This window comes from Epinephelus moara, chromosome 13 (assembly GCF_006386435.1).
Source record: "Epinephelus moara isolate mb chromosome 13, YSFRI_EMoa_1.0, whole genome shotgun sequence".
Classification (NCBI taxonomy): domain Eukaryota; kingdom Metazoa; phylum Chordata; class Actinopteri; order Perciformes; family Serranidae; genus Epinephelus; species Epinephelus moara.
Window position 1 is genome coordinate 11,513,633 of NC_065518.1, and position 23,843 is coordinate 11,537,475.

A 23,843-nucleotide genomic window follows, 5' to 3' on the forward strand; every position below is an offset into this window, starting at 1 on the left:
TAGGGTTTCTTCTCCATTCTTTCCCATACATTGATTTATTTGTGTCAGCCCACCATAGTAACAACATCTGCCGCCCCGTATTGATTTTTTATTTTTGGAGCTGGACCGTTAATTAGAAGCACTGTGGGTGAATATCTCTACCATTAAGCTATTCATTAAACCACACTCTCGGAGTGCAGAGTGTAGTCTGGCTACATATGGAGCAGCAGAACACCAAGGCGCAGTGTGAGGAAAATTTCACCGTCAATTGCATTGAGTCTGAAAGTTTGCTTTCACTCATTTCTGCAGCAGCTGCTCCTCTTATCCATTGATCTGATCTGATCAACTAAAAACCCCTCTCCATTAACTCTAATGCAGTCGTTTCAGATTTCCTTCATTTTCAGGCTGGTTGTGTGGATTTGGAGCTAAATGTTGTGCCTGGGGCACGTCGTGTATTAATGATACTTGTTACCTGGAGAGGTTGGAAAAAGATATACGTTTCTTCCCTGTTCCAAAACCAAAATCAAACCCTGAAAAGTGTAGGGTTAGCTAGCTAGCTACTGAAGATATAGCCTACTGAATGTTTACACATGCTGCTTTTGCTTTTTAATGATTATAACAGTGAAACAAAGACCGACCCTGCTGTACAGGAACCAGTGAAGGGAAGCAGGGAAACTTTGCTGATATTCAACCAGCTGTGTGTCATCACATTGTGAGCAGGTGAACGCTGTTTGACTTCCCCCAGAGATCCCTGCCCGTCTGGTGGCCGAGGTCTGGGTGCTGGCAGCAGCACAGGGGTGAAGCCAAACATGGTTCATCTGCACACACTGTGATGCCACACAGCTGGTTCAATATCAGCAAAGTTTCCCTTTATATTCATTGTCTTGTGTGGCGATCAGCAGTGATGTGGTGGTTCACTTTTACACTGTGATCTGTAGCCTATAGTTCGGCTTTAGCTTCTAACTATCTTTGTCTTTTTAACCTGTTGTTGCTGCTGAGTCAGTTTGACATCCTGGATATATCCTTCAAACACAGACTGTAGACCCCTCTGTCTGCTTCTCTCTGGAATCACGCTTTCATTTTTCCAAAAATATGATAATATGTCTTCAGGGAGTGCAGTTAGTTACAGTGTGGGCTCCATGCTTACTCTGACAGCTTGTCGGACCATCACAGGGTCCCTTCTCAATACACTACACAGTGTGTACATAAAGTACCACTAACAAATTTGTCCAATAGATCTCAAGAACTCACACTCGACACTGCCCTTCATTCAGTGAAGCTGATTGTATGAACGGTTGTCAAGAAAAAATCAAAGGACAGACAAACAGAGACTTGTTCTATTTTAGTTAGACTGAGTCTAAACATATTGCAGTCAGCTTATAAAACACCCACTGTGTGTTTGTTTTTAACTGTAGAATGTTAAAATACCAATGACCAGTAAAAATACCAATGACCTGCCCACAGTGTTAGCTACCGGCCCTGTTTATAGACTTCTACAAAGTGTTTTTCCATCTAAATTAAGCTGTTTAACCTGGACACGTGACGTCTAATAACCTGTAAATCAACAAACCAATGCTGGTATCAGTCAACATTCAGTAGGAGCAGCAAAGCTTCCTGTTTCCTACCTGCTGGAAGGGGTTGGACAGAGTCTGGTTGCAGTAAAGGTAGTAATGAACGATATCTGTGAAACACACAAAAAGGCAGAAGAAGCTGATTAAATAGTAAAACCATCATTTTTTCTTAACTAAAGCACAGTCATGGCCACAGCTCTACGCTCTCGTAATTACAACTCCATTAATGCAACACTGTTCACTCACCAGTGCCGATAATACCCTTTGTCTGGCTCATGAGATACTTGTCAGGGGACACGCAGAAATCACTCGTTCCCTGGGATAAAAACAGGAGATGTGTGAGAGCAGCGAACAGAAATCACCTGAAAGGAATGAGTGGTTCTTGAAATGAAGAGGTTAAAAACAGAAATTGATAGAGAAGCATTCAGTGAAGGAAAGAATCGTTGTGTCAAATACTCCACCTGACATTAAAAGCTCATTAGCACTTTGAAAGTATTTTTGACATCATTCTTATCACTTTGTGACACACGAAAAAAGAAAAAATACAAGCTGCATTTAAAATCCACTCCAACATGTCTAGACAGAAATACTTTTCAATTCTGTCACTCACAACCACTTTCACTCCAGCGCACAGTGCTAACAAGAAACCTGCCTTGGCAAAATAACAAAAGTGAGGAGCGGGGAGTCTCCTCCAAACTGCGCTGTCTGAATGTTAAATGTCCCCCGGGCTCAGGTCAAACACACTGCGTGTAGCTTAACCTTCTCAGGGGGGGGGACGCTAATGAGCCCCGCACACAGACAAGTTACAGCGAGCTGAGTTCCTCGGTAAACCCGAGCAGTTTATACGGAGGAGCTCTGCAATTCAGGAGCAAGTTTGTTAGAATTCCTGAAATGAAAACAGTGATTCTGTGAGAGTGCAGACGACCCGCTGTCTGTAATTAACAGCTCTGTGAAGGGGTGCGTTCATTATGCATTCATTTATTGTGTACTAAGGCACTCATTTAACTGTAGCCTACAAACACACAGTTTAAAGATGCAGACACACAAAACAAAGCCAGTAAAGCACAAAATCATCTGACATGCACACCTGTGACGACAGACTGAAGCCACAAACGAAGATCCTTAGCAAGACAAACAAACACACTGATGCAACACAGGCGTGCAGTTTTCCTTTGGACGTGCTGGTTGTCTGACATCATAACAATGCAGACACAAGACCTGCTCTCATTTTAAGTGGGACAAAGCAGACTGGCTGCACTGGCAAGTACATTTTCACAAGTTCAACCCTGAGCGAGGGTGGAGGAGGTCAGACAAAGTGTTGCAGTGATTTTCAGACACTTTTAGGCAGCAGCAGTGTGTTTGGGTGATCTGAGAGCCAGATCCATACCAGTGTGTTTTCATTTTAAAAGGGCGTTTTAAAGCAAAAAAATATCTCTGTAAACACAAGCTTACTTTTCGTACTCACATGCCTGAAAACGCACATTACTTGACCAATAATGTACACTGGCTTGGGCTTGCTGATGTGAACAGGAAGAGTATCTGCTCTGCGGTTAGTGGCTTAGTTATGGAAAATATTATGGAGATGGTGACAACTAAGATGACAAATTTCTTTGCTTGGACCGCCAACGTGTACAATAAAGATGGATAACACGAAAGTGAAGCCAAAACATCTCAGTCGCCCCCTGGTGGCTGGCTGCAGTAAGGTCATAAACCCCGTCCCCTCCATGTTAGCAGATGGGACCAGTTCTTATCATGTTGATGTGTGTTCAAGTGCTCATTTTTCTGATAACGTTGGTTTTAATTAGTTATTTGATGCTATAAAATAGGGGGGTTGACATCATGATTGACAGCTGTGCGTGCCAGTTGATGCGCTAGCTGTCATTGGTGCAGCTTGCGATGGTCGGATGGGTGTATGCGCAGGAGTTTGACACTGCGGAGGTTGTTGCTGCTCAGATTCTGGCTTCAAATGACGTCACCAGCACAAGATGGCCGCAGCCATATCTGGGATATTTTGGTTTAATTTTTGTACAGTGGGAGGAAGTAGAGACACCATCTTTGTATGCAGAGTGTAGGGCTGCCCCCTAATAGTCCACTAAACATTAGTCGAACAGAAAGGTCATTAGTTGACAAGATTTCATTGGTCGCAGGAAAAAACAAAAAGCGTGAAACTCTATAAGGTGCTGCGTCAAAACCTATATGACGGGACCATGAGGGAATTTAATTTGAAAGGACAGACACAGGAAGTGGCCACGCTCAGCAGTCAGACAGGAGTCAGGTTAATTTACATTATTCCACAGGGTAGATAAAAACATGTCGGGCAGGAAATCCAAAGTGTGGGATCATTTTGAGAAGGTGAAGGACGAACCCAAGGTGATATGTAAACTCTTCTTCATTGGTAGACTACAAACATGACGTATCATCTGAAACATGGAAGTAGCTACATGCCCATTAGCCCACAGCGTCATTAACAGGCGGCTCGCTCAGTGTGTGACGTGCACTTGTAGATAAAATATAGGCCTATATTAATGAAGGTTCATTAGTACGGTTTTGTATTTCTCTGTAATGTAGCACAGTGTTAACAATGTTACTGATACTATTCTTTCTCACACCTTCAACTCAAACCACCAAAATATATCACTTAATAATTACATTAATATCGTAAACATGCAGGCAACTAGTCGACTAATGGCCCTAAATGAGGACTGTTGGTTGACTAGGAAAATTCTTAGTTGGGGGCAGCCCAAAGCAAATACAGCAACAGTGGCACAGGGAGCATTATCTATCACCAGAGGAAGGTATAGCAATGGGCAAGGAGTGCCCACACGAAAGGCCTAGCTATAAAGTTTTGGCTTGACATGTTGTGATTGATAAGACCGAATTGGGAAGCAAAAATCGATGCCTACGTTTTCAAAACTCACAGTTTTTGCCTGTCCAGACCAAAACACAACCCCACAGTTTTCAAACCAAACCACCACCAATTTAGGTGTACCAAAACGCCGTAGTAGTGCGGAAGCAAGGCGGAGACGTTACATATTAGTAGGGTTGGGTACTGTTCACATTTGAACTGATTCCAGTAAAGGTGTAAGTACCTCAAATTCTGTAACTTTTTAACAAAAATGTAATTTGTCGCAACTCACAAACATATAGAATAAGTACGTGATTTAATAAATACAATCACAGGCATTTCTAAAACAAAATAGAAAAGAAAATAGAGCAGGTATTTTGGCTTTGCTGGGGAGCCGATGAAGCTCTGTGGCTGGCTTCCCGGCTTCGGGGCACCTCGCAGCACTTCTGCCTCCTTTTGCACCCATCAGCTACGTGGAGCTTTGTTGTCTGTGCCATGAAGCGCCCCAAAGCTAGGAAGCTGGCCACGGAGTCCTGCGGGTGGCTTCCCTGCCTTGGGTCACTCTGCGGTGCTTCCACCTCCTGTCTGAACCTGTCATTCTCATCCAGGTGTGCTTGTAGGTACGGAAATTTGGCACTGATTGATATAACGTGAATCAGAACTTGAGCATTATTCGGTCAGTACAGTTTGAAAGTACACAGTCCGGTACCCATCCTTACATATAAGTGTGGATGTAGCTCAAGTAGTCACCACTGCTGGCATGTTCTCCTTGCTTACACACCGGTTCCCCTCAACAGTCCAAACCCATTAAAGCCAGATCACGTGGAGAGCTGCCCAAAGGTGTGAATGTCAATTTATTTCAGCCCTGCAGTGGACTGATGACCTGCCCAGTGTTTGTTACAGTCTGCAGCCCCTGAAAGCCCCCAGAAATGGATGAGTGGTGTCAACAGTCTGAGTTAAACCATACTGAAAGAAAAAACAGGAAATACAGAGAAGTCCTAAGAAATTTGAGCTTCAACTAAAGCTTCCACACTGATTCACTTTAAGTTTGTGTTTTCTTACACAGTACTAACAGTTAATCATTTAATCAATTACTCCATGAGCAGAAATTTGAAGCAATTAACTGCAATTTTGATAATGGATTAAGCGTTTACGTAATTTAACTAAGCAAATATTCTCATGTTTCAGCTTCTCAAATGTGAAGATTTGTCGCTTTTTACTGCTTTATATCATTTTAACTGAAATATCTTTGAGTTTTAGACTATTATTCAGACAAAAAACATCTATTTTGAAGCATTTTTATGGACTAAATGATTAATCAAATGACAGCCCTACAGAGTATGATGTAGGTAGATGGCTAAGAAATGTGTCATTGGTATTTAGAGCAGTGCAGACTATACTGAGTCACAGAGTCACATCCACACACACACACACACAGTGTCTGTCCATGTCTTCATGCAAGCAAGTTACACACACTCCACATATACAGGCCTGTACCACTCACGTTAACACACAGTTGAGAAGACACACGTACACAAACACACAAAATCATTCACACAGATGTGATGTCTGATGATGTATGAAGGAGCCACTGCAGATTGATCATGTAATTGCCTTGTTCACAGCTGGTTTTATCCCTGCCTGAGTCATTATGAGGCCTTTTTAAGCCGCTGTGTTTGCTCTCAGGCAGAGTCGACCATGCAGTCCGGTCAGGGTCAGGCTCAACCAAACACCACGTGACAGGTTACATAACGGGTTGACGTAAATGTCGTTATTTTGTTACAACACTGAGAGGACGACATGTAAGAACGATCTGTCATTTCTTTCATTCATCAAGTGGCCAACACAACAAACTTTGGTTGAGAGTAAAAATATCTTAATGACAACAGGCCAGATTGCTATGAAATTTGGTTTGCATATTTATGGTCACCAGATGATCATTTCCCATGATTTTGATGACCCTGTGACCATTACTCAACACATCCTGATACCAAAACCACAGAATAGGTCATTTACCAATGACTCCTAAAATGACAAATATGATCGTTGGAGAGTACCAGTGACAGGCACATATGCTAACGGTATCAGTTTTAAACACATGGTTGTCGTCATGAAATCTTCACAGTTAACAAAAGTACGTAGTTGGTTTAAGTCAACAGAGCTACTTGGTTAGGTTTTGGAAAAACATCTTGGTTTGGGTTAAGATGCTAATGTTTGTTATATAATTCAAGTGATGTACGTGAGTTACCCTAAGTTACGTAAGTTAATGATGTTACAAATGTACTGTACATACTTAAAATAAGTCAGCGTTGATGTTTGGTTTTACACGGGACGTTAACAGCGCTCTCTTGGGTGAAAGCCCTGTGTTTGTTTGACCCATCCAATAACACTGCGAAAGTCTACGAAAGCTGCTCGATTAAATAATTTAATTCCCATTCAAGTTAGCGGAGTGCTGAAAGTTAGCTAAAGCCTCAATTGCCACTGTTCTACTTTTAATTTTACACCTGGAGAGTCGAACGTTTTTGGCTTCCTGTGCCACTGAGCAACATGGGGCCCTGCCTCCAACACTGTATCCAATTCTTTTTATACATACACAGGACTTTGTCGCTCTTTATGCTACATCACCTGACTCCCTCATTTGCTCCCGTCATAATGACTACGGCCACAAAAGGTCGCCGCTCAACAATAAATGTAAATATGGGTCGAAATAAGCTGCTTGCCCTGATGACCTATATGGCCTTTTTTTGGTTGAGTGTGTGCTGCCATTATTTGGTCAAGCTAGGTACAAATTTGGTGGTGCAGTGGTTAGCATTGTCACCTCACAGCAAGAGGGCTCCTGGTTTGAGTGGCGAAGCCCTACTGTGCGGAGTTTGCAGGTTAATTGGTGACTCTAAATTGTCCGTAGGTGTGAATGTGAGTGTGAATGGTTGTCTGTCTCTATGTGTCAGCCCTGTGATAGTCTGGTGACCTGTCCAGGGTGAACCCTGCCTCTCGCTAAATGTCAGCTGGGATAGGCTCCAGCCCCCCACTCCATGACCCCTGAGAGGATAAGCAGTTACGGAAAATAAATGAATGAATAAGGTCCAAATTTCTCCTTGATGCTGCTCCAGTGTGTGTGTTTTTGCTAACTAGCAAAACATCCTGGTGTAGACTATTTACTGGAGTTTGCCAGCCCGTCGCTCATTCAAGCACAGTGATGACTTTCAATGTCCGATAGCACCACTCACACTTTCGTCATGTCTTGTCTTGTCAACAGAAATGAAACAGATTTTGTCTTGGTTTTTATTTTCATGATCCATTTTTAGCTTGTCATATTCTCATTTTTGTCATGGAAAACAAATCATGAAAATGAACCCTGCTTGGATCACTTGGGATTGATGGCTGCAGATATTCATCGTCTTTAAAGGATGGCTCATTATCTGACTTCTCCTGCACTGTTTTCTAGAGGCAACAATGCCCGCCTGTACACAAACAGTATGAAAATCTAATGGGGGGATTACCATGAAATTTATGCAGTGCTTTCATGCTTTTTAAAGGGCCACACTCCGCCCAAACTCTCACATTTTTACAGTAGGTAATTAATGGCTGAGCTGCCACGACATTTGCAGTGAATATTCATCTTCCCCAGAGAAAGAGCCCCCTCTGTATTTTGCAGCATATTAAACATTGCATGCATGCAGGATTTAGATTGTAAGCATTGGTTTCATAGCGCTGATATCACAAGGAATCCACCAGGATTTCAACCATTGATCAGGCACGTGTAGACCACAGAGAGTGGAGACTTGTAAAGCAGACATTATACCGGTAGATGAAAAGGGTAGATGAAACCAGAGACTAATTTGTTGTAACCGATCGCACCTCCTGCTGCGTTCTACCCCCTGCTCATTATCTCCAACTTAAATTCACACATGTTAACAATCCTCTACAGCCCCCGAGTCAAAACACGACATCCAACAACAAACCTGCGAAAAATAGCACACACGCCTGAGGCAGGTGAGTCAAACACCAGCGCTCATATCTGATATTCTCTCAAATGCATCTCTCTATTTCCACACATCACTATAATGCTTACCCTCAAGGTCATTCAAACATTTGTGTGGGGTGCTCTTTTGGGGACCATAATAGAGCAAAACACTGGAATTATTCACCTATTCAGCATGTTAGGCTTTAAAAGCTGAAACTGAATTCCTGTTGTCATAATCCTTGACTTTAAATCAAGTTATTCAGGCTCGTATAATGAAGCTGACAAGATTTGCGTTTGGGATTTTGCTCTTTTGTCGGTCTATTTTAGGCGATGTGCCGTTTGATGGCAGAGATCAAAAGCGTTTGAGGTGACAGACAAACCAAGATCAAAAGAATTTTGAGATTGGGCAGTGGGAACGCGCTTTTAGATGACACTGCGTGGCTGCAAGGGCTCTTTCTAACTCACACACATTTCACTAAGAAGGCTAAAATATTAATTTAAGCAAGAAAGGCTAGAAAGACCCTTGATGAGCAGCTACACACTTAATACATGCAATATTTTGGATAAAAAAAGTCTTGATGCAAATGCAACCAACTGCAGCTGCACCCTGTGTTAACATTTTGGTCTGTTTGAAATGAATCCATTTACACATGCAGGTTTATTATGCACATGTGCAGCAGTGCATAATGATCTCTCCTCCCTAACCCCCACACATTCAAAGTCATTTTTCAAGTGCACTGTGCGTGTAGTTGAAGCAATTTATCACCACTGTCAGGGACGACAAGAATTGATTGCAGACCAGTTTACACTAGTTTATATTGGGAAAAGCCCGTCAGTCAGGGGTGAGGAGGCGAAGCAGCTCACCACAGCAGCAGCCAGGTCAGCTCCCAGGGAAGTCCAGCTCAGGACCAGCGTCAGCACTCCAAACACCATCATCCTGCAGGGACACAAAGCAACAAACATTCCTTCTTAAACTGGGTTTGTCATTTAAACCTACAGTCAGTGATTTTTTTTTTTGGTCACTTGGTAGCAGCAGACACAATTTCTAAACACAACATGGACATATCATCAACTTCTAAGTTCATATGCCAAACTTGCTAGTAAAGAGATGCAAACTGACAGATGCGGAGGAACATTATCGTTCATTTGAAGTTGTGTTTGTGTCCACTTAATTAATGTCAGTCCTATATTGACTCTATTTTAGCTCTATTTTGCTGTAAACCAACATTTTAGCTGCTAAATGCTTTACTATGCTCACGGGATGGGATCTATCTTTCTCTGACAGGTAGCAAATAGTGCTTTAAACTACTTTAACCACTAACCACATGCCTAAAAATTAATTGGGTATTTTTATTGCAACTGCGAGGTCTATATGAATAATCTTGGCATCATAATAAAGGTAACATTTGTGAGATTTGCTGCAGAGGTGTAAACTTCAGTATAGATGTTACTGGGTCAGATCAAACAAAAAATGAGACAGAATGAATGCAAGATTTTATCTCCACCTAACAAAATTTAAAGTGAATATCCACCTGGAATAATGCAGTTGCAGCCCACAACCTCCAACAAACCACATCACAACATGTGAACATTGCCTATGCAGAGACAGATGCTAATAAAAGGAAGCAGAGCAAATTTAAAGAGGTTTTAGTAGAGGCTTCATTTTCAAGTTTGATTCATAAAAAAACTCTAATAAATGGCCGGATAACCCTAACAGTAAATTATGTACTATTTCAGTCGAATCAGATCTGGCTGTTCATCGTTAATTTTCTGTAACTGCTTATCCTGTTGGGGGTTGCAGTGCGGCTGAAGCCTATCCCAGCTGACATTAGGCGAGAGGCAGGGTACACCCTGGACAGGACACACTCACATTCACACCTACGGACAATTTAGAGTCACCAGTTAACCTGCATGTCTTTGCACTGTGGGAGGAAGCTGGAGCACCTGGAGAAAACCCACGCTGACACGGGGAGAACATGCAAACTCCATACAGAAGGGTTCCCCTAGGGTTTGAACCCCTCGACCTGGGTTTGAAGCAGGAACCCTCTTGCTGTGAGGGGACAATGCTAACCACTGCACCATTCATTCCTTTTTTTTTCATGCACAGTTTGAGAGCTTGAACATGGTTCAATAGGACGTTCAGGGTAACAGTGACATTTATATGATATAGTAAACAAGCTAACTATGCTAACGGCAACTAGGAAATGTGCAACAACATATTTAGCGGACACTAGATATCAAACAAAAGCCAGTGACTGTATCGTATTACTTTGCTGTGAGCTGTAAATTCACCACTTCTGAGCAGAGGGCAGAAGACAACATTATCTCAGAGCCTGACCGGGCAAAGCCTCTCTTCCTCCAGGCTGCTGCCTCGGTGTCGGCAGCTGCCTGTGCCAAAGCGTGAAAGCGAGGAGCACTCTCTCTGCAGTTAAATTTGGGGACCAAAACGCCCCCAGAAGTACACTGCACACTAACAGACAAAAAAAGAAAGAAGCACCAAAATGACTGCTTGACTTGAAGGAAACTCAGTCGACTGAGGGGTCTGTGAGTGAGGATTTGAGGGAGCAACATTATAATTCTCTGTGGGTTTGTCACCACAAGCGACGTGATCCAATTTTAATATAAAAATGTGTATCATAGCCACTTTGAATCAGTCTTTTTATAAGACATGACAAAGAAAAAACACGCTGTGCGATGCAGGTCAGAATGTGTGATACATACAGATGATACATCCATGCACAATCTTAAAAATAATGCACAAAAAAGAGCAATTTTGCAAAGTTCATATGGTTATCAGCATCCTACAGAGGGAGTACAGTGACGCAAATGGAGCTATTTTCATAACAGTCTATGTTATTGAAAGGAAACAGCATGAGCCCCCGAGGACTGGGAGCGGTGATCTCACTGTCCTGTCATCAGCAGAAGAAGTCAAAGGTCATGTTTTTTTTTTCAGTGGGGGTTTATTCTGCAGCCTCAACATGCAGCTGCAGCGCCGTGGCTTTATGTACCGAGGAACGAGCACATCCACTCCTCTGGCCTACATTTGATTACGACCCCCTGGGTGGGTGCCTGTTCTCATGAGGACATAAAAATGTGGTTTAGTTTTACAGTGGGCTCCCTCCCTGATGATGTCAGAAAATGACCTCAGAGACAAGGTCTTGGGTGAGCGTTTCAGCATGCAGGGGAGCGCTGACGTGCCTGTCTGAGCGTATGCAACAGGAGAGAAGACGATCGATGCCCATTAAAAAATGAACACTCATGGATCAGCTCTTGTTAGGTGGAATAATCCAATAACCTCCTGTTGATTTGACAACTGTGGCACCAGATATTCCCCTGACAGCGTGTCACCTGTGTTTATATATAATTTGGGTATGCATGTCAAGGTCGGTCCCATCTTTCTACACACTCCAGCTCCCTGGCTAATCCAATTCACAATGTGCTGAGCAGATACTGAACTCCCAACATTGAACTTACAAGCCACCACTTCTGTTCTCATTCTTCCTTTATCTTTTTTTCCATTTCTTTGCTCTCTATATTCCCTCACCCCTCTCCCCCCTATCTTTTCTCTGCCTTCTGCCTCCCCTCTTTATCAGTCATTCTTGTAGTCTCTCTCCCTCCTTCCATCTGATACAGAGCCCTCCTGAGCCCTGACACTTAACAAGGAAGTAGACGGGAAAGAGAGCAAGGCTTCACAGAGACTGTATCTTGATTTAAAATCGAGGAAGCAGAACAGATGCAAAAGTTACTCAACTGTCTTACTGGTTCAGTGTGGTTTACCGCAGTAACGTCTGTATGTGTCTGCATAGGTTACATATGTCTGTGGCCGTGGTTCCCAGCATAGCCATTATCTGTCAGGGGCTCTGGGATGGATCTGAGGGATCAAAAGATCTTCAAAAGGATAAGGGAAAAAACAGAAAACAAAATCCTGTTTTTTAATTCATGTGTTTTTCTTGTGAAATATTGAATACTTTCACCTAGAGATGTCAGGTTCAGTTAATGTTGCTTTTGGTAGCCTGACACCCCTTAACTGAAATACAGAAAGCCTTCCCTTTAAGTCTGTTGACTCAGTGAGCTTTAGCACTGTCTTTCAAAGTGCTATCTTATTCAGTGGTGGTGAAATTTGAATGTTTCGTGTTGTAATTGTCTTGCCTTTTATTTTATTTTCTGTTGGTATTGCTGACAGACAGCTGGCTAGCCATGTTAACATGCAGAAACATAGTGCCACTGCCCACAGTCTGGTCCCCACTGGTTAGCTAACGTTAGCAGCCAAGGCTAACGTTAGCTAACCAGTGGGGACCAGACTGTGGGCGACAATGTGCCACAACCGGGGCGGCGATACTGCAGAAGTATTGTGTCCATCCTCTGGTCTTCCCCCAGGTAGCCCTTTTTAGCCACATATCCCGTAACCATTGTTAACTATGTTAGCAACACTAGCTATGCTAACAAAGCTAACAAGTTAACAATGCTAAAGGAGGTTTTACCGGTCAAAACTGAGGTGATGAAAGTTTAAAAAAGTTTGGTTTAATATATTCACAATGCATAACCAAGTTCATAATTTAATAAATACGTAAACACATTATTTAGTTCATTAAGGTTAAAATGTAAATCTTGTGATTGAGTTGATGTAGGCTATTAAAATCGTATAGTAAAATGTACATAATTACAAGAGTTGAAGTTACTAAGGCATTGGTGCAGTGTTTACTCATCTGTATTTCTGTGGCCAAACTAATGAACTAAATAACGTTCCGCTACAGCAGAATTTGTTGTGGGACAGTGTCCAGCGCAGTGTTAAAAATGTTTCACTAGACTCGACTTTTGTTTTGTAAATGTCTGAGGCCGAAGCTGATGGTCGGAAATACGGTCGGAGAGACATTTAAAGGACTTTAGGAAACTCTTTTCATGACATGCAGCCAATAAGGTATTTTATTCCACTTTGTTTCTCATGTTCGTTCTGACCGCCATTTTGTTTTCTCTTCTGTCATGTCACATTTCGTACACTGTATTGATGCATTCTCTGTTGTGTATATTTTTAAAAGTAGTTTTCATGGCGTGACAAGAAGGAGGTACTTCAGAGAGAGAGAACTGCCTGAATAAACACCTATTTGAGAGACCTGTGTCTGTGTTGTTGTGAAAAGAGCCACACCTGTTTGGGCGGAACTAGCGGTTATTCCCGAATAAGCAGCGCTGCTTCCTCCCACCAGACCCCTGGTGGTGAGGTGTGCAGTAAACGTAAGAGCAGCAAAATTAACCTATAGATGACATGCGTAACCGGTTTTTGGCCGTTAATCGTTGACATCCCTACTTTCACCTCATCAGGCTTTCAAAAATCTCTCGAATAAGACAAACCAAGCAGGAAAAATCACTCTTCATCTGAACTGGTTTTAAAAGGTCATAAGCCAAAAAGGTTGGGAACATTAGCCCTATGTGTCTGCCAAGCCGTGTCTATCTGACAGTTTGTTGTTGCAGGGTGTGTGATGCTAGACTGCATGAGCCTCTGTAAACTATTATGACACTGGGTGACTGGGCAAAAAGGAGAAGTGCCCTCTGACCGCTGCCTCAGTGTCGGCAGAAATGAAGCAAGACTGTATTCGGTTTTGTGCTCTGGTGAGCCAAGGGGATTCACTGAGCTCCACGGAGTAGCAGGAAATCGGGTGTAAACATGACACAAAGCACATCAAGTGAAAAAGTCACGGGGGCCAATGAGCAGGGCAGATGATGCACTCACCAAGGATGAGGTCAAGTCACTATAAATTAAATCAGTGTGGGAAGCAGCTCTTCTTCTTAAGTGAAAAATACAGCTTTTTGCTGCTGTTGTATCAAGTCTATGCAGAAGATATGGATAGTGATGGCTCTTTACATCATTATACAAACCATCGTTATATGTGTCAATTAAACCTAAGTGATATAAAAGTGTTGTGACCCTCAAAGCAGAAACACTGGAGACATCCTGGAAATATGCTGCAAATGCCAATTAGTCATAATTCTCAGATCTTCTCTCATGTTTTAATTTCAGCTTCTGCCTTGTGATTGTAATCTCAGAGACTATTGGTGACTAACTGAGAACGCACCTCATTATATTGTGTTTATGTGTCCTGAGCAAATCATAACAACTTCCTCGCCGATTGTAACTTTGATGTGCAGAATTTCTTAACTATCAAGGTAACACTCTACATGCAGACTTCACTGAATTAATGAGTGTTTGGCTTCTGAGTTTGTTCGCCCTTTCTTAACAGCACAATTATTACTGGTGTGTGTGCTGACTATATATTAGAAGTAATTGCATTGCCTCCGTGTGATATCACTGTAGAGCTTTGTGCCACCTCTTCAAAGTTTGAAGAGCTGCATTTTTTATCAATCATTAATCTGCCTGCCTCTCATCTCTGTATTTTTTCCAAATACCCAACCTGCTGTGACCTGGATTTGACTGGACTGTGGCCCTCCTGCCTACTCGGTGAATATTAAAGAGCTGTGTCATCTCTATACATATGGATTTTGCACGTAGTATACTCCCCTGGAAGGTCATTTATTTTGTATATATGCAGAACTATAAAGGCCCAAGTACATTTCCCTGTGGCACATCATAAATACATTTGTCTAGTTTGGACAGGCCAATTATGAACCAAGGGGCTGAATCCTTTATTGGCAGGATTAAAACTAGGGATGTCAGTTTTAGTTGATGCAGCTTTTGATAGCCTGACACCCATTAACCGGTGACTAACAATTTCATTTTCATGACTTACCATTTCATTTTCAAGAAAAAAAAATGCAAAGTAGGATATTGCTTTTAGCCCATGCTCCATTGACTCAGTGAGCTTAAACGCTGCTTTTTAAAGCACTATCCATTTAGAGGTGATAAAATTTTAATGTTTTGTGATGTATATGTCTTGCCTTTATAATATTTTTTGTTGGCGTTGACAGACAATCGGCTAGCCACGTTAACATGCGGAAACACTGGGTGATTACCGTTGGTAATGCTGTCCTGGTAGCAGGACAGCGTTGCTGCAGAAACATGGTTTACACTCTCCAGTCTCCACCAAGGTAGTCCCGATGAATAAGCGCGTTCATTTTGAGCCATGAAACCCCTCTAGCATTGTTAGGCTGCTATGTTAGCATCACTAGCCTTGCTGACACTGCTAACGGTGCTAACAGAGCTGACATAATTAACATTACCAGGGGACTAAGAATGCTGAAAAGGGACCGTTTCCACAGCAACACTGTCGGGATGACATTAGTAGTGGTAATAAAGTGCTCCTGGGATGATGTTTTTTTCTGTAGGCTGACGCTGAAGTTGGCGTCGCCCCATTTCGCTTGTTAAAAAGCCGATGAGATTTTTGCATTGGACTTTGGATTATTGCAGAAAATAAACTCAATAAATAAACAAAATAAATAAACTCATCCTCATAGATTAACATCACTTTTATGAATTTTGAAGCCTAATTGCCATAAGTAAAAAGCTAACCTTAGGCTATAAACAAACTACACCATGGTTGACACCACAACAAGGCACCACACGAGTGGGGTATTTACCGATGATTTATATGTCGTAGAACAAAACGTGACCGTCTCGTGTTAACCACAGACCTTTTTTCAGGCGTTAAACAAAAAAACCTTTAAAAAAGACACTGACTTCAAGACACGGAAACTGGGAGTGCTAAAATGGTAACTCATTTCCAGGTTTTAGGACTCATTCCTGGAGCACTCCTTAGCCGAATGAACAGCACCAGTAGCTAAGTCTAACCAAACCCTGGTGGTGCACAGTGCATTAAAGTGAAGACCAGTGAAATAATCCTATAGACTGACATGCATACGACAGTTAACCCATTGATGGTTAACCACGTGTTTCTTCATATATGTATGAGAAAGACCTCTGAATAACCGAGTCAAACCTTTATTGTGTTTAGCTCAAACTCTATTTGCTGTTGCAGATGTATCTAAGAGTAATTTCTACAAGCCAGGGTTGCCTCGTGGGATTCTGTCTAGACTAGTCGTCTTCTTGACTTTTATTCTAATCAGGTTATTTTTCTGCTTTCAAACTAAAAGCAGCGTTTTGCATAAATTACAATATTCTTATCAAGAAGGCAGATATTTGATTTGCAAGCTCTACTGCACAGGTGGAAAACTAGTTGTTGAACTCAGCTTCAATGTCCTCAGGCTTACAGAGTTTTAGTCTATTGGTGCTTTGGGCATTTGAGGTTACCCAAACTTCTCTTGTAAAACTGTTTATTACTTTACACAGAGCTTCGATTACCGATTGCTTCCCCCAGGCACTAAATACTTTTTTTTCCTTCTCCTTTCTTATCAATGCTGCAATTTTGTATCACTGTAATTTCAGCGCATCCCACTCATTTGCTTTGTTTGGTTAAATGACAATTCTTCTCGGTGTACGTCCTTGCTCATGACAGCTCAAATTATTTCTGTCATCCAGGGAAATTAGCTTCCTCTCTCCGTTATTTCCTTCTGCATGAGGGGCACACACAATCACGCAATCCATAGCACTAAGCTCGGAAATAGGCCCTGCTCTGTATTTACATGATGACATTTTAAGGTTCAGTTCACCCGATAGATGCTGTGTTGTGTACTCGGGTTTCCAGACGTTAGTTTCAGAGATTTCTGCCGCCACCCCACTATAATGGCGGGGGGGTGGAAGTTTGTTTGCGGTGCTCAAATTGAAAGATACAGCAGCAACATGCAGAAAAGAACAGACCAAAAGAAATCCAGATAAGAAGTGTTGACAATGAGGTCTATGGATCGCTCCCCCTCTCTCACAGTGGGCGTATCTTCTTGTCTAAGCTGTTACTGTGTGTCATGCTAACACCGATCAAGCCAGTTATAAGCACCAGGAAGAGTCTGCAGGCCCCCAGAGTGTAATCTGCTCCCACAAGCCTCCAACCACTTCCACTCTACTGGAAGAGAGCATGCCTTGGGAGGGCAGACACTCTTGACACTGACTCATCTTGTGAGTGCAAACGGGCTGGAGAGTGGAGTGGGGGTGGGCTTGTGGTTAGTAGGGCAAGTTTAGCGTGGCTCACACCCTGAACTGACTGATTGAGAGAGACAGAGTGACGCTCGGCTGGATGAATGGAGGCTCGGGTGGATTTCATGCCCCGTGAAAGCTCCTTTACAGCAGTAAGAAAAAAAAAATCACATTCCAGTGGAGATGGATACACTTAAGCTATAGATACTGTGAGGAGATTAAGTGAAAGCGGAGGCACTGCAGTAAACTATTTGTGCCGCACATATCATGGTCTGTAATATAATCTGTCAGTGTAACGTGTATTATGATGTGTGGGAGTGTTTTTATGCCTTAATTCTGTCAGCATCCTGTTTATATTGAAATTTCTTACAGCACTTTATCCCTCCTTTTTAAGACCCAAGAAACTTTTAAAAAATAAATAAATAAATAAAATTATACTATATTATTGTTAACTACCTACAACACATAATATACTTTAACATCAATAATAATAATAATAATAATAATAATAATACATGGTATTTTCTATATCATAAAATAATAAAACTAAAATAAATAATAATAAAAACAAAAGTTAAAAATTGTTGTTATTATTAATATTATTGTTATTGATAATAATGAAAATAATATAAAATATAATATAAATATATATATATTATAATTATTAAAAATAAATATTATTTTATAATAAATAAATATTATAAATATTATATAGTATAATATAATATATTAACAATTAATATAATTGTCATTATTGTTATTATTATTATTATAAATAATATTACTATGATATTACTGTTATTACACCACTAATAATATTATATAATACTGTATATAATAATAAAATAATAAAAGTCAAATTAATAAATAATAAAAACGATTAAAAAAATTAAAAATGCTGTTATTATAATTATTATTAAAATAATATTAACAATTATTATTGTTGTTTTTTATATTAACAATAATAATCATTTATATATATATATACATATATAAAAATAATGAACAAAAAATGGTATTATTATTTATATTATTGATAATGATCAAAACAATAACATAAAACATAATATTATATAATAGACATTGTATTATAACTATTATAATGCTTTATAGTATAATATAATAATAATTATAATTGTTTTTATTATTATTGGAAGTAGTGGTTTTAATAATAATAAAACAAAAAGAAAAATATTATTAATAGAAAAAAATATGATTTTTTTTATAAAAATACAAACAAAAGCAAATAACAGTTATTAATAAAAACATTATTCTTTTTTTTTGAGAGGTTAACATACGCTGCAGGTGCTTTTTATTTATTTATCTTGTTTTCTTGTCACTCATAAAAGGTAAAAAAAAAAATCGATAAAATATTTATCTTGAAAAAAAAGTCTAAAAATACAAAGTTAAATAATTAATGTGACATCCTGTACAAGGGTCCGGAGAAACCGAACGCTGCGTCTGTTATCGGCTGTAATTCATGTCTGAAGCCATTCAAAGCAGGTCAAGTGTTAAAATGGAATAACATTCATCAGGAAGTTATATTGCTGATAACATCAAATGGCTCCGCTCCCATCTCTCCGCAGCACTCAAATCCAATTTGTACAGCAAAGCTATTGACACGGCAACACTCCGAGCAAGTTCAACCCACCGCTGGCAACGCTGAAAGGCAAATGTTGAAATACAACAGGGCTCGCAGGGCAGTGTTTGTACAAGGACATGATCCAATACTCTGCTGCCTCGTTCACAGGCAATTTCCCACGAGAAGAGAAGCAGCGCCTGCCTCCAGCTCCCTCTGTCTACACCAACTCATACTAATTCATCTCGTTCTTTGTTAAAATATCTGCCGTTACTGTTCGGTACAAAAGATGAATATAAAGTACAGCATGGATTATTTTGCAGCCGTAAATGAAATGATTTTCATCAGGGTAACAAAGATGTGGATGAGAGGGTGTTTAACTGCAGCACTGTTGGTAGAAACTGCAGTTTGAAGCTTTCAAACTCTTAGATGTAGTTTGTCTTTATACTTGCATAAGTATCTCAGAGGAACTGGAAGAAGTCTGGTGTTTGGGAAAACAATCGATAAGGAATATTGTAGTGTTTAGTTTGAAGGAGTGAGCATCATGTTGTAACATCTGGATAAATGGAGTCTGTAGCAGCTGCTGCAGCGCAAATGTGACTTAAACTAAATAAATGTCTCCCAGTTAGTTGTGATTTACTCAGTCAGCTGATCTCCCAATCCACTCCTCCTCTCATCTATCCTGCTCCTGCCTCCTCACTCTCTGCCTTTAGGAAAAATCACACATAAAAAAAGCATAGAGCAGATTGCCTCTTCTCTTTGTAAATAAATAAATAAAAAAAAAGCTGTTGTCTCTGTAAATAGCTCAGTTATACAGGGCCGATTAGACTCACGTGGTTAGCAGCCAGCGAGACTGCTTGGCCAGCCCCAGACAGGCCAGCAGGCAGATGATCAGGTCCAGGATGAGGAGCAGCAGGTAGGTGAGCCACCTGCAGAGACAGACAGAGACAGAAAATTAAACTGCTGCTGGTGAGAGTGTGTTTTGGCAAAGTGAGAGGAGTTCTGTTAAAGGGAAAATCCACTTGTAACCTGGGTCTTGCTGGTGTAGTTTCTTTACTTCATTCCTATTAGTAATAAAACCACTGTAGCCTGCTGTAGTCCAGTGGCTGTTTGCTAAACCTCTCCTCCAATCTGAGCTTAGCAATTTTAATTACACAGCAATTGATGTTATGGATTTCTCAACACGTTAGAGGTTGGAGGGGTCATTTTTATGAGAGTAGAACTGAGCGTGGGATGGATCTGTGGTTTGGTGCGGCTTCTGCAGCGGACCGTTGTGGTGAAGAGGGAGCTGAGCCTGAAGGCAAAGCTTTCGATTTACTGGTCCATCTACGTATGTCCCAACCCTCACCTATGGTCATGAGCTCTGTGTAGTGACTGAAAGAATGAGGTCGCGGATAAAAGCTGCCAAAATGAGTTTCCTCCGTGGGGTGTCTGGGCTCAGCCTTAGAGATAGGGTAAGGAGCTCGGACATCCGGAGGGTGCTCGAAGTAAGGCCGCTGCTCCTTGGTGTCGAAAGGGGTCAGTTGAGGTGGTTCAGACATCTGATCAGGATGCCTCCTGGGCGCCTCCTGTTGGAGGTGTTCTTGGCACGTCCCACTGGTAGGAGGCCCCGGGGCAGACCCAGAACACACTGGAGGGATTACATATCTCATCTGGCCTGGGAACGCCTTGGATTCTGTGGAACAAGGCTGGAAGTATAATGCAAGATATAAAAATCGCGAAAATCGATAACAGCACTCTCGTAGGGGACTGAGTGCGAACAGGATGAGTTCAAGCACTCTCGTTTGTCCCATCTCCTCCTGCTCGGGTTCGATTCAGTCCATGGTTGCTGCAAAGTTGTTCTGCTCCGTTGAAATCGTTTTCAGATGTAAAAAACTTTGTTCGGCTCCCGTCCTCGTTCAGAGTGTCAAAGTGTCCCCCAGCAATGCATAAGGAATCTGCACTTCTCTGAAATACATACCTTTTTCTCCATCCCTACATGGACATCCTTCACCAGATCCCCTCCTTTACTGCCCCTTAATGGATATCCTACATTGGATCATCAGAAAGCATAAGGCTAGTCAATATATTGGTCATAGTCAATGTGTGGAACATCAGGTTCTGTACCCCTACATTCACCTTTGGGGGTACCCCACCTATAAAGTCTAACACCTTACCTCTCCCCTTTTGCTGTTATACTCCATGGGAGAGGTAAGTGACATTCCTCTAAACTTATTGTATAATATGCTAACATATTCCTGTGTCGCTTAGGGGCTCGAGTTATATGGTCGTATTTGACGGAGGATTTTGTTTTTACCTCTTGCTGTCAGAGTTGTCGGGAATAAACAGAGATCGCCTCCAAAGGTATCCATGGTCTGGGCCTCTTCATATCAAGACATCGCAGACAACACCGCTTACATGGACATACATATTTCATTGATTTAGAATTCAAATGTCAACGTTATAGCTGAAGCCTCAAAGCTTCAAACTACTCTGTATGGCCCTACAATTTACTCAGAATTTCAAGCATCATTATGGTAAACTGCATATGTGCCGTCCGTGCCACGAGAAAAATCCTAACCAACAGCAAAATAAACCCAAGTTGTAATAAACACGAATCTGAAGCCATTAAATCGCTGTGAAAATGACAAGTGGGAGTCACAAGAGGAGAGTGTCCCACTTATTTTCACCTCAGCAAACACATGCTGTCATCTGAGGTGTGTGTGTGTGTGAGTGTGTTGATGCTTGAGGGTATAATCCTGTCCGGCATCGCCCTCCTCAGTGTACCCATCTGTTGTGTGAGCGGTGGTCAGTCTGTGACTGGACACACAGAGAGCCTCTCCAGATGGTTAATAATGGATGAACTCGAATCCATAAGGCTGAATGTTCTACGCTGTGAAGAAGACGAGAGGACAGGGGCAGTGATGTCACCTTTTCGCTCTGATTTATCAACTTATACATCTAATTAAAGTCACCTCATCTTCACTTGTTTCATCAGTGCAGCTCTGTTTTCCCATCATCACTCCTACATTCTCACTTTCAGTCTTCTTTCCTTTTTAATTATTTATTTTATTTCCCGCCCATCTGTGTCTCCATCACTCTACAGCATCCTTCCCACATCTCCCTCATCACTCACATTCTCCTCCATCTTTCCTTTTCTCCACTCTCTTTAATCTCCCTCCTCTCCGTCTCTTTCCCTTTTCAGCCCCCTTTTCTCTCCCTTGCCCTCCTCTCCCTCGCCACCACCTCCTTGCTTATTTCTTCCTCGTTTCATCTTTTCCCCCCTCTTGGCAGGGTACAGTGCGAGGAGCTGGGACGTCAACATGCGCACGGAGGCTCTCGGCTGACACTGCCACCGTGTTTGTCTGTGTCGTCTTAATCCAATTAGAGTCAAACTGAGTACGGAGACACGTAGGGATGTGAGGGTTACATATATGTGTGTCAGAGAAGAACATGTCCTCAAGAAATTGAGTCCCAACTGCAAAGACACAGCTCAGAATGCGCTAGCTTGAGTTTGAAGGGTTGTTAATGATAATGGAAATGACATTTTTATTCAGCCTTCCTAACAGAGAGGTCAGAGGTCACGGGTCTCTACCAATAGAGGGTTTTATGTGCCAGCTGACCCCGGGCCCACGCTCACCAAGAGACCCTGTTAGGAAGCTCATAAAATCACACCCAACATTCCTTTTTTTATTTGCCATGAATTCAATTTTACAGTTTTTTTAATTGATATGAAAAGAAAATGAATTAAAGGCAGGACATTTTAAAAGACAGATTTAATGTCATGCTCTGGGCCAAGCATCTGTCGTTTTCCTGCACTCCTCTAATTTAATGCCATTACGGTGTTCCTGCAGCTTTGTCTGTCCTTGAAGGGGCCACCTGACCTGCGTCTGGCTTTGCTGTTTTGTTGGACTTTGTCTTTTAAAATTAAAATTGAGTGAAGAGATTTTTCAAAAATGCTTCATTTTATAATATAGTTTCTGAATATATTTGATTTAGATCTGCGTCCCATTTATTTTTCATTATATATTTCATTTGTTTTCAGGTATAATTGGTTCCACTGTGCTACACGCCACAGGGGTTAAGCTACTGCAAAACAGAAAGAAAATCAAAAGCTGGCGCAGGAAAACATATTAAAGGGACAGTTCACCCCCAAAATAAAAATACAATTTCTTTTACCTCTTACCTGTAGTGCTATTTATCAGTCTAGGTTGTTTTGGTGTGAGTTGCCGAGTGTTGGAGATATCGGCCGTAGAGATGTCTGCTTTCTCTCCAATATAATGTAATTTGATGGCACTCAGCTTGTGGTGATCAAAGCGCCAAAAAAATACATTTGAAAACTCAACATCAACGTCTCTTTCCAGAAATCATGACCCGGTTACTCAAGATAATCCACAGACCTTGTTGTGAGCAGCTTCATGTGGGAACTATCGCTGCGCAGAAGGAAAGGTGCATCTACTCATGGATAGTCTCACTCACCAGGCCTTTCTCAAGAAAAGAAAGGTCTGGCTGGGCCGACTCTCACTTTGAGATTGGAGAAAAAACGCCCCAGCTGCTTGTATTTCTTTCAACCAATCACAATCGTTCTGGGCGGTGCCACAGCAACGGTGCGCTTGCAAAAATATTGCCAGGGGGAAACAGTTTTGGTCTAACACGCCCACAAAAATATCGCCTACAGGACACGAACCATGGCAGAAAAATGGCTACATCCCCGCAAGATCAAACACCACAAAAGTTAGTAAAGGACGTGTTAAACGGTTGAAAACTGCTACACAACCAGAGGTGGTAGGGCGGGACTTCAGCGGGTGGCTCGTTCCGCCCAATGAGAGGCTGATCTATGCAGCGAACTTCCTCCCACTCAGACTAACCCATGGATGAGAAGCTCATGCTTGTGACAGCGCGTGTTGTAAACGTTAATAGCGTCTTCCTCTGCTTAGCTCTAACGTTAGCGA

At 41.6% G+C, this 23,843-nt stretch overlaps 1 protein-coding gene across 2 annotated transcripts in view; it reads right to left on the minus strand.

Annotated features, from left to right (window-relative positions):
- ttyh2 (tweety family member 2) overlaps nt 1-23,843 on the minus strand; it is a 106,614-nt gene that overhangs the window by 15,531 nt on the left and 67,240 nt on the right. For both annotated transcript variants that reach the window (XM_050060114.1, XM_050060115.1), the window contains exons 5-8: nt 19,746-19,841; nt 9,224-9,296; nt 1,797-1,866; nt 1,605-1,660 (exon numbers count right to left, since the gene is read on the minus strand). In XM_050060114.1, coding sequence (XP_049916071.1) covers nt 1,605-1,660; nt 1,797-1,866; nt 9,224-9,296; nt 19,746-19,841 — 295 coding nt within the window. The remainder of the gene's footprint in view (nt 1-1,604; nt 1,661-1,796; nt 1,867-9,223; nt 9,297-19,745; nt 19,842-23,843) is intronic.